General features: G+C 40.1%; 1 protein-coding gene across 1 annotated transcript in view; it reads left to right on the plus strand.

Moving 5' to 3' along the window:
• Positions 1–9,694, plus strand: part of LOC138171453 (myotubularin-related protein 12-like) — an 86,807-nt gene extending 77,113 nt beyond the window's left edge. The window contains exons 15-16 of the mRNA XM_069100958.1: positions 226–387; positions 6,580–9,694. Coding sequence (XP_068957059.1) covers positions 226–387; positions 6,580–7,146 — 729 coding nt within the window. The 3' untranslated portion in view covers positions 7,147–9,694. The remainder of the gene's footprint in view (positions 1–225; positions 388–6,579) is intronic.
• Positions 9,695–9,896: the final 202 nt, after the last annotated feature.

The raw sequence follows: 9,896 nt of genomic DNA on the forward strand, positions 1-9,896 counted from the left end.
TGAAATCCAGGTCTTGTCCTGTTTTAGCAAATGTTTTTTGGTGAATAACTTAATGAAAACAAACTCTCCTACGTATGTAAGTGACAAATGAATGATAAATATCAGGGCAGTCATCCTTTCTGGAAAGGGAACCTTGGGGTTCTGACAACATTCTCTTTCTGCTCAGAGTGTTGCCATGTTCTGTCCCACCCTTGGAAACGGTATGATATGTGGTTGTCTTGGCAGGGTAAGGAAAGCCAGGACTCACAAAGCAAGCCTTTGAGTCTCCTCACCGTTTGGGATTGGTCTGTGCAGTTTGAACCTAAGGCTCAGATTTTGCTCAACAATCCTCTTTATGTAGAAAAGCCAAAACCGGATAGAAGCCAGCGGAGAGCACCACATTTTAAAGTAAGATATTTTTGTTTCTGATCTTTGTTGTCTGCCCAACCATTTATAATATCATAAAGAATTCTTTAATATTACATATAATTGATGTTAATATGTGTTACCACTTCACATCCCCAGGCCTTTGTGATTGGCCAAATATGAAGGACCGCATTAAGGCTATTGGTATTTTGAAGCTCTGATTTAGTAATGTGTTTCAGAATGACTTGGAAACATAGAATTTTAGCACTAAAAATGTGATTCTGTCAGGCAGTGCGAAGCAAACCTGTATTTAACAAGAAGTCATTGTAAGTTTAAAAGTATAATTCCTAAGGTACAGCTTATCCATTGTGTTTGTAAGTTACTTTGGCAACAAAAGTGAAATTGATTCTATTTTGCTAAGTCCCTAAGTATCCATGACTTTAATGGTTAGCCAGTCAGTAAACATCGATGAAGCACCTGCTGTGTGCCGGTGTCTGTGCTAAGCACTGGCAGGGGACTGGGGGGGGGGGGGGTACAAAAAGAAACAAAAGCCCCCAAGGAGCTCCAGTCTTTTGGGAGAAGCAATATGCAGACAAGCTATAGACAGGGTAAGTAGGAGATAATTAATGCAGGAAAGGCACTGGAATGAAGAAGGATCGGGAAAGGCTTCCCATAAAAGGTGAGATTTTAGTTGGGACTTAAAGGAGCCGAGGAGTCACCAGTTAGAGTAGAAGGGACAGAGCATCCTACACCTGGCAGCCAGAGGAAAGCACAAAGCAGAGAGAGTCTTCTTTGTGGAGCAGCCGAGGCCAGTGTCACTGGATGGAAGTGTTGGGGAGAACGGTGTAAGGAGACTGGAAAGAGAAAAAGGGCTTTGAATGACAAACAGAAGATTTTGTATTTGAGCCTGGAGACCATAAGAAGCCTCTGGGGTTTATTGGGTAAGGATTGATGTGGTGGGACCTGCACTTTAGGAAAATCACTTTAGCAGCTAAATGGTAGGTGGATCAGAGTGAGGAGAGACTTGAGGCAGGCAAAGCCACAAGTAGCCTGTTGCAGTCATCCAGGCTTGAGGTGATGAGAGCCCGCACCACAGTGGTGGCAGCATCAGAGGAGGGAGATGGTGCAAGGGTGAAATCAACAGGCCCTGACAACAGCTTGGCTCTGGAGGGTTGGGGGACGAGGGGAGTCAAGATGACACTTGGTTGTAGGTCTTCAGGACTGGGAGGAGGGTGTCAACAGTAATAGGGAAGCTCGGGGCAGGGCAGGGGAGAGAGAAAGGTTTGAGGGAAAGATCATGAGTTCAGTTTGGAACGTGTTGAATTTAAGATATCTATTGGACATCCAGTCGTAGATGTCTGAAAGGCAGTTAGAGATGCAAGATTGGGGGAGAGCAGAGTTTGGGGCAGGATAAGTAGATTTGAGTGTTGTTAGCATAGAAAGAGTAATTACATCCATGGGAGCTGATAAGATCACCAAATGATACAGTTTAGAGAAAGAAGGCCCAGCACAGAAACCTCTGTAGGACTCCTGTGGTTAGAGGGCATGGTCTGGCTGAGGATCCAGCAAAGTAGCCTAAGGAGGAACAGTAGCCATATATTAAGAGGAAAAGCAGGAGACAGTTGTGCTTCAAACCTAGAGAAGAGAGTATCGAGGTAGAGAGAGTGGTCAGCAATGGCGAAGGCTACATACAGATTGAGAATGAGGGTTGAGAAAAAGTCCATTGAATTTGGCAATTAAAGGATCATTAGAAACTTTGGAGAGAGGAGTTTCAGTAGAATGAGGAGGTCAAACACCAAGGGGTTAAGAAGGAGCAAGAGGAGAGAAAATGGTTGTTGTACTTGGGCTTTTTTGAGGGAGTTTAGTCACAAAGGCTAGAAGAGATTTAGAATGATAGTTAATGGGGATGAAGGGATCAAGTGAGGGTTTTTTCAGGATGAGGAGACACAGGCACATTTGTAGGCAGTTGAAAAGGAGCCATTAGACAGGGAGAAGTTGAAAAAAACTAATAGAGCAGGTGGAAGAGTTACCTCAGTAAGGAGTAAGGCAGCCTCATCATGTGAGACAGGACTGAAGGAGGAGATATTGGCAGAAGGCATGAATGATACGAGATGAGGAAGAGGGAGGTTACAAATGAATGGCCTTGATTTTTTTCTGCAAAATAAGAGGCACCTTTTTTGGCTGAGGGAGCCCTAAGAGGTTTGAGGAGGGATGATGAGGGTTTGGAAGAGCTGCTGTGGAGAATGGAATAATGAGTTCGTTAGAAAAGTGCATCATAAGATTGCCTAGCAGCACTGAGGGCCCAGTTGAGGTTGTATGACAGATTTGTAGTGGACCCAATCAGAATGGTCCCTGTGATTTTTTTCCATTGTCGTTCAGTATGTGTGTAGGTGCAAAGACAGTGAATAGTGGTTGTGATCTAAGGCTGAGGCTTTGCAATCAGTAAAATGACTTAGAGCTAGGAGCTCTAAAGAGGAGGACAGTGTAATGTTGAATTGGTTCACCAAGAGGTCAAGATGGAGAAAAGAGAAAGTGGCTAGTGAAGGGGAGGTGACCTGAGAAAGAGTTGAGAGATTGAGTGAGGGTGTAGAAGTCATGGTGTAGGAAGACATGGTGTAAGAAGAGTAGGTTTTGGGAAGGGAAGACAAGGCAGAGGGAAATGTGGAAAGGCAATAAATTATAGTCAGTAATAAATGTTGAAAGACTTTCTCTTTCCTTAAATAAACCTTTACTGATAATTTTTATTTTGATATCACTTATATTTCCAAAATGCATACCTCTTCTGAGAACATCCCTTATAACAAAGAAAAAAAACAAACAACATTGAAAAAATCTGGCCTGAGTTCCAATATAGTCCGAAGAAGCAGTTGGTTCTTCACGTCTCTTTTTTGGGGCCAAGCTTTTTCATTATAATTTTTTTTTTAAGCAGTCGGGGTTAAGTAACTTGCTCAAGGTTACACGGCCGGTTATTTCTGGGTGTGGTGCTGAGTATCCGAGCCCGGATTTGATCCAGGTCATCCCGACACTGGAGCTGGTGCTCTTACTCGCTGAGCCACCTGGCCGCCCCTTTTTCATTATAATTTTACTGAATTCTGTTTGGTTTTTCTTTATTGTTCAAAACAGTTGTTTTGTTGTTCTTTTCACTTCAGTGTCACAGTCTTTATGTATATTGTGTTACTGATTCTGCCTACTTTATTTTGTATTAGTTCATATAAGTCTCGCCAGGCTTTTCTGTATTCATTATATTTTTTTCTTACAGCACAGTAATAGTCCATTATATTCATGTACCAAAATTTTTTAACCATTCAAAAGGCTATTTTCTAATTAAAGTGTTTTTAAACAGAATGTACCCTTCCTCTCCCGCTCTCCCGACCTCATTCCTCATCATTTCATTTTGGCTATAGTATATTAGTCACTGAAACACTTCCCCAAAAGAGGAAACATAGTTATAGTTACAAAGTAATTTAAACAGTAATTCACAGCTATTTCTTTATCAACGGAAATGGCTCCCAAAAGTGCCTCGGAGAAATGGAAGTCAGTGGTCACAAACCCCTTAATAAAATTGGTGCTGCTGTTGCCTTTTCTTTTGTTGTCTACTTCTGGCGGAGCCCAAGATGGGGGGAACCTGGGAGCTGAGCTTGGCTCTCATGCTTCTTCTTGCTTTGGTGAAAGGAGGTCATTCAGTGGCCTGTCTGAAAGTTGAGTTTTTGTTTTTGAGTTGTGTTTTTGTCGGTTGCTGTTTTTTTAATAAGGATTAAGAGTTGGCTGAGGGCTGAGCTTAGACTTGAAGATCTAAAAATGCAAACCATTCTAATGCCTTTTCAGTAATAAAAACATGCTTTACAATTTGTAAAATGCTTTCCATACATGATCTCATTTGAGCCTCCCAATAATTTTAAGGGGAATGGTGTTATCTCTCTTTTACACTTGAGGAAATCAAGGCTCAGAGGTTGTGATTGACAGAGAGTTTCACCCACATTCAGTCGACAAGCATCCATTAAACACCTACTATTTGGGGTGGCCAGGTAGCACAGCAAGTAAGAGCACCGGCTCCAGTGTCGGGATGACCTGGATCAAATCCGGGCTCGGATACTCAGCACCACACCCAGAAATAACTGGCCGTGTAACCTTGAGCAAGTTACTTAACCCCGATTGCTTAAAAAAAAAAAACACCTATTATTTGCCAGGCCTTTCAAAGCATCACATAGACTAGACATGGTAGCGTTTTAGACTCTTGCCCCCAGAATTGGATCTGAAGACAATCCTTGTGTAGAAGTGAAATACGCAAAATGCTGTTAACTGAGTCATCTTGGTATTTTCCCAGAAATCAGTTGTTCCTTAGTGCGTCATGCCCCCTGGTGTGTTCACATATACTTCTTGTCATGGCTGCCTTGGAAACATAGCATCTTAGGATGTGGGAACTAGGACAATCCTCAGAAATTATCATTTTACAGATGATGAAGATGCGACCAGATTTTAGCTCACAATTCCGTCCCGATCTAGATTTTCTAACTCCTCTCTTCAGCCTTGCAAGTGTCAAATGTCTAAGGCTTTTAGAATTTGAACAGAGGGAAATTTTAAGCAAATAGTTTTCAAGTAGTATAGAGCAAAGGAATTAGGGCAACAGGACTCAAAAGCATTTAGATAAACACAGAAGTGTGGAACTCTAGAGTGGGTAGGGATTTTAGAGATCATTTGTCCAAGTCCCTCGTTTTACAGATGAGAAGACGGAGGCCTGGTTGTAGGAGGGCAAGACTGGATTCTAGGTGTCCTGACTCTTATTTCTGTCGTTCCTTCTGTTGCCTCATGGATGTCCCATTACACCACATGCCTGGAGATGTCTTCAAGTTGAAAGGGACTTCAGACTGTGCCTCTGTAGGAATCCCCTCTTCATTATACCTTACCCATGATCCGTCATTCAGCTTTTGCTTCAGGACATCCCTCTTGCGGCAGTTTCTGGGTAGCGATAATTGTAGTTGCTAGTTTTTCCTTCTTTACTTTGAGCCTAAAGAGACCTCTTCATGCCTTCGGGCTATTGATCTTTTTTCTTTCCTCTGGGGTTAAGTGAAACAAGTCTAATCCCTCTTTCATTGATATTCTTTTAAATGATAATAGCTATCTTGTCTCCCTTATTCTCCCCTCCCCCCCATTCTTCTCTTGAGATTAAACATCCCCAATTCCTCACTTAATCTTTCGATTGTAGGAGCATGAATTTAGGGATGGAAGAGACATCAGACTATCACCAATCCCCTCATTTTTCAAATAAGGAAACTCAGGCCAGAGAGGTGAAGAAACTTGCCCTAGGTCACACAGCTGGCAGAACTGGGAAGTCCTAGGATTCCAAATTCATCACTCACATGACGACTGTTTTCCATATAAGGTCCTAAGAACTTTATCTGCATTATAAATATCCTTTCTAAAATGACTGGAACTAAACATAGTAATGTAGATATTATCCTAAGATACCCTTCCTTCCCTTTCTTCTTCATGTGTATATGTGTGTGTGTGTGTGTGTGTGTGTATGTATAACTTTTTTGGTTTTTTAAAACAAGGTACATTGGATGAATGGGTAGTCCCTGAGCAGGCCCTGGCAAGGACTTTTAGTTAGTTGCAGGTAAACAGTGGTCTACTTTGAAAATTTTTATAGAAAATTATTTTTATTTAATTTAGTAGTAAGTTCACAAAATACATTAATTTAGGGCATTGCATAGTTGCTTAATCTGAATTGCAATATAGAACCAGGCCCTGGCTCCTTTTAGGTTATCCCCATGAGAATTCCACTCACTACAGAACTGCCCTGTCTACATAGGGGAAGAGTAAGAGGGAATCATTCCAAGTGTTGGGGATTCTTATTCCTGCCATCCCAGACACTTGACTCAAAACTCTGGTTTTCCACTTTCCCAACTGACTTGTTAGGAATATTGTTTGCTTTTGCTTTGGTTCAAGAGGATGATGTTATTTACCAAATCAAGTCAAACCACCTTTCTGTGTATTCTCCCTCTTCCTTTTTTCTCCCACCTCTCTACATTGATTGTGCATCTAATCCTGTTTTTATACAGGCAGACAAAAGTTAAACAATATAGTGTAACTTCTCCATGCTGTCATATTTTAGTAATTTTTAGATATAAGTAGCAATTTGATGTTTCTTAAAACAGGGTTCTATAGTATTTTTGTATTAGACTGCATCAAGTAGCTGTGTTGTTTATTAAACAAGTATTTGTCTCTCTCTTAAAGCATCAGCGACAGCTTTCTCTACCACTTACCCAAACTAAATCATCTCCCAAAAGAGGATTTTTCAGGGAAGAAACAGACCACTTAATCAAAAACCTCCTGGGCAAGAGAATTAGCAAACTGATTAATTCCTCTGATGAACTTCATGACAGTTTTCGAGAATTCTATGATAGCTGGCACAACAAAACTGTTGACTATCACGGACTATTGCTTCCTCACATAGAAGGTCCAGAAATCAAGATCTGGGCACAGCGCTGCCTGCGTTGGATTCCAGAAGCCCAGATCCTAGGAGGTGGCCCAGTGGCCACTATGAACAAAGTTTTGGAAATGATGGAAGAAGTTCAGAGTTTACAAAAGAAAATCGATGCAAAGCACAACAGCCAGATGACCTCTCCTCTAGATGCCCTTTCACTGCTAAGGAAGCCTGCCCGTCTGTCCTCTTTATTTCCTTTTGCTTTGCTCCAGAGACATTCCTCCAAGCCAGTCTTGCCCACCAATAGTTGGAAGGCTTTGGGAGACGAAGACTTGGCCAAACAAGAAGATGAGTTTGTTGATCTAGGTGATGTATGACTTAACTTTTTTTTTTTCAGTTGCTCAGAAACTGTGAAGAAGGTGGAACATCGAAGACTAATGGATGTCAAACATTTTGTCTCTAGGCACCAGAATGTATCATGGTATGGGATAATATGGAAAGGGTTTTTGTGATTTCAGCCATGTCATCACTGACCTGGTGGTTAGGAAAATGGGTCATTCTTGTTTTGCATTTGCTATAACATGGTTAATGAAAGACTATGCAACTGAAACTATCTCTAGGAGTGTTAATTAATTTGCAAAGTGTTATAACTTGACACTTGAATAAGATCATGTCGTTCTGGATAATTTTTATAAAGCAATGGTAAGGAAGATCGTTTCATATCTAGATTACAGCTAACAGACTTGATCGATTATTCTTGGTCTTAACACTTGGCTAAAATTCTTTCTGTGCCAAAGTTGTTGTTACCCAGTCAATAAGAAGAGTCAGTTTTCTTATCTGCATCATTTTAAGATACCTCTAAAAATGCATTTGTATTAAAAGGATCAAGAGATTTATTTAGAGAATGGGAGGGATGTGAAGATTTATGGTTATATGTTTAAACAAAACAGTTCATTGTTCTCTATGTCTCAGCCATCGAAAAACTGAGAAATTCCAGATCCTTTACTTTCTGGTCATTCCTTTTCACCCTTCTATTGTTCCGCTTTGTAGATGATGAAAAAGAGCAGATTTAGTAACCAATTTTCATATAGCGGTAGTCCTCTGCACTTCATTCCCTCATTCATTTCTTCTTTCAGCACAATGTGTTAAGCACCTTCTGTGTGCAGGATGCTCTCTAAGCTGCACTTACTAGCATTCCTTCACTTTCTTGATGCCTTGGTGTGCTTATTTATAGTTGCTTGCTGCTAATCCTGCTAGTCAGACTGAGGTTTTCTTCAGTTTGCTAGAGGAGCCTCCAATTCCTTCTAGAGAAGCTGAATTTTTCGTCTGAGCCTCCCAGTATTTGAAGCTAACTGCATAACGTTTCTCTTAGTATGCACTGAGACTCTAGACCTCTGTTGCTAGAGCATTAAAAACTGTAGCCTTCTGTGGCAACCCCAAAGTTGTCCTTCAATAGTGTCTGTCCCATGTGCAGACTGATGGAATATGATCCTTTTTGAATGTGGCTTTCACTTAGGAAAGCATTTGAACATTGGAATCGATTTGCTGAATATCTTATAGTACCTCAGTGATTTTAAAAGCCATAGAAGAAACGTGATTTTATGCCTGACACCTCCTTTAGATCTGCTGTGTGAAAAATCTATTTTTTTATGCAAAAAAGTACACTTTGTAAGGACCAGTTATTATTTTACTCCTGATATGACTTGTCAAATTTTACATGAGAAAGAAAAAAAAATGTCATTTGTTAAGAGATTTCTAATTAATGTTTCCCTTTTGTACTTGTACATGTTTGATATCTAATAATAGATCCTCTTGTAGTTGTTAGATGTCAGAAAAGCTTTTAATTGCTCAAGGACAATGACAAAGAATGTTGAAACTGTGTTCAAGGAGTTTCTAAGTTTGCACTGATTCATCTATATTCATACAGGAAGTTATTGACTGCTCTCCCATCTCCATGTTACTTACGAGCCAGGTTGAATCTGTTTAGATGAGAGATGTTGAGATGGGGGAGAATAGGATTAATGGGGGTGAGGGGAGGGGCACCCACAAAAAATTCAAGTCTCGGTTGCCTTATGAGTCTTAGTAGCAAGGACAGTGTTAAGCTTTCAACAGCAGTTTTTACAAGGACACTAGTTCCATAGCTCCCTTCAGTCACATGGGCCTTCTTCAACTAGCACTAACCTCTCTACTACACTGCTCCACTGTCTCCCTCCCCACCCTCCAAATACACTATGGAGCTTAGCTATTGTTACCATATTATGAAGTGAATATTTATACAGTAGCCTATAAAATCCTTGGATTTTTAATAAACACGCATTCCAAAAATGCTTTGTGTGATGCTTTATGCTCCAGAAGTCTTGGGTTAACGTCACATATTTGTGACCATTGTCATAGTAGTTGAATGTGCTTTGGAATATTTTTATATACTTTTGAAAACTGAAGTCCAGGAAAAGAAGATTAAGCTGTTGTCATTTGTAAGGTCATGACAGTTATATATTTATATTTGAAATCATATTTCTATAACTTGTGTTTGTGTACAAAATTCTCAAATGGGTTTATATATTGTGAAATTTTTATTAAAGATTGAAACATGGGAAGTGCTTAATTGTAAAAGCTGAAGTGAAACCATTTAAAACCTTGTTGAAAATGCTGCACTGCAAGTTTAGAAATGTACATTAATTTACTGTATATAATATCCTGAATTTCTCTTTATACCTCCAAGTTTTGACACTGAATACAAGCTAGCTTCGATTGAACTTAAAACATGCCTGGTTTTGTGTTTCTTTTTTTCCCTTGAGGAATAAGCTGTTGGGCAGAATCTGTATAAATTTGCTTTTCATTTTACTGTTTGACCAGTTAGAGTTTATACTTGTATCCCACTGCATCCTATCTGATTGCAGTAATTAAAGCACAGTTTTAAAATAACACCCTGTTTCGTGTGATGCATTGTGTATTGTGTCTTTTGCAGCATGAGAAGCTTTGGAGAAACAAAGAAGATTAATTGTGCACATACACCCGCCCAACCCCTTCATCCCCATGAAATGATGTTTTTACTCACTTTGTCTTTTCCCTTCTCTTTGTGACCAAAGAGGCAGACCGTTGAAGTAGGAGTCAAAAATATGAGTTC

Source organism: Petaurus breviceps, unplaced genomic scaffold (assembly GCF_028583685.1).
Source record: "Petaurus breviceps papuanus isolate PSGF00001 unplaced genomic scaffold, PetGlider_PUasm1.0 128, whole genome shotgun sequence".
Classification (NCBI taxonomy): domain Eukaryota; kingdom Metazoa; phylum Chordata; class Mammalia; order Diprotodontia; family Petauridae; genus Petaurus; species Petaurus breviceps.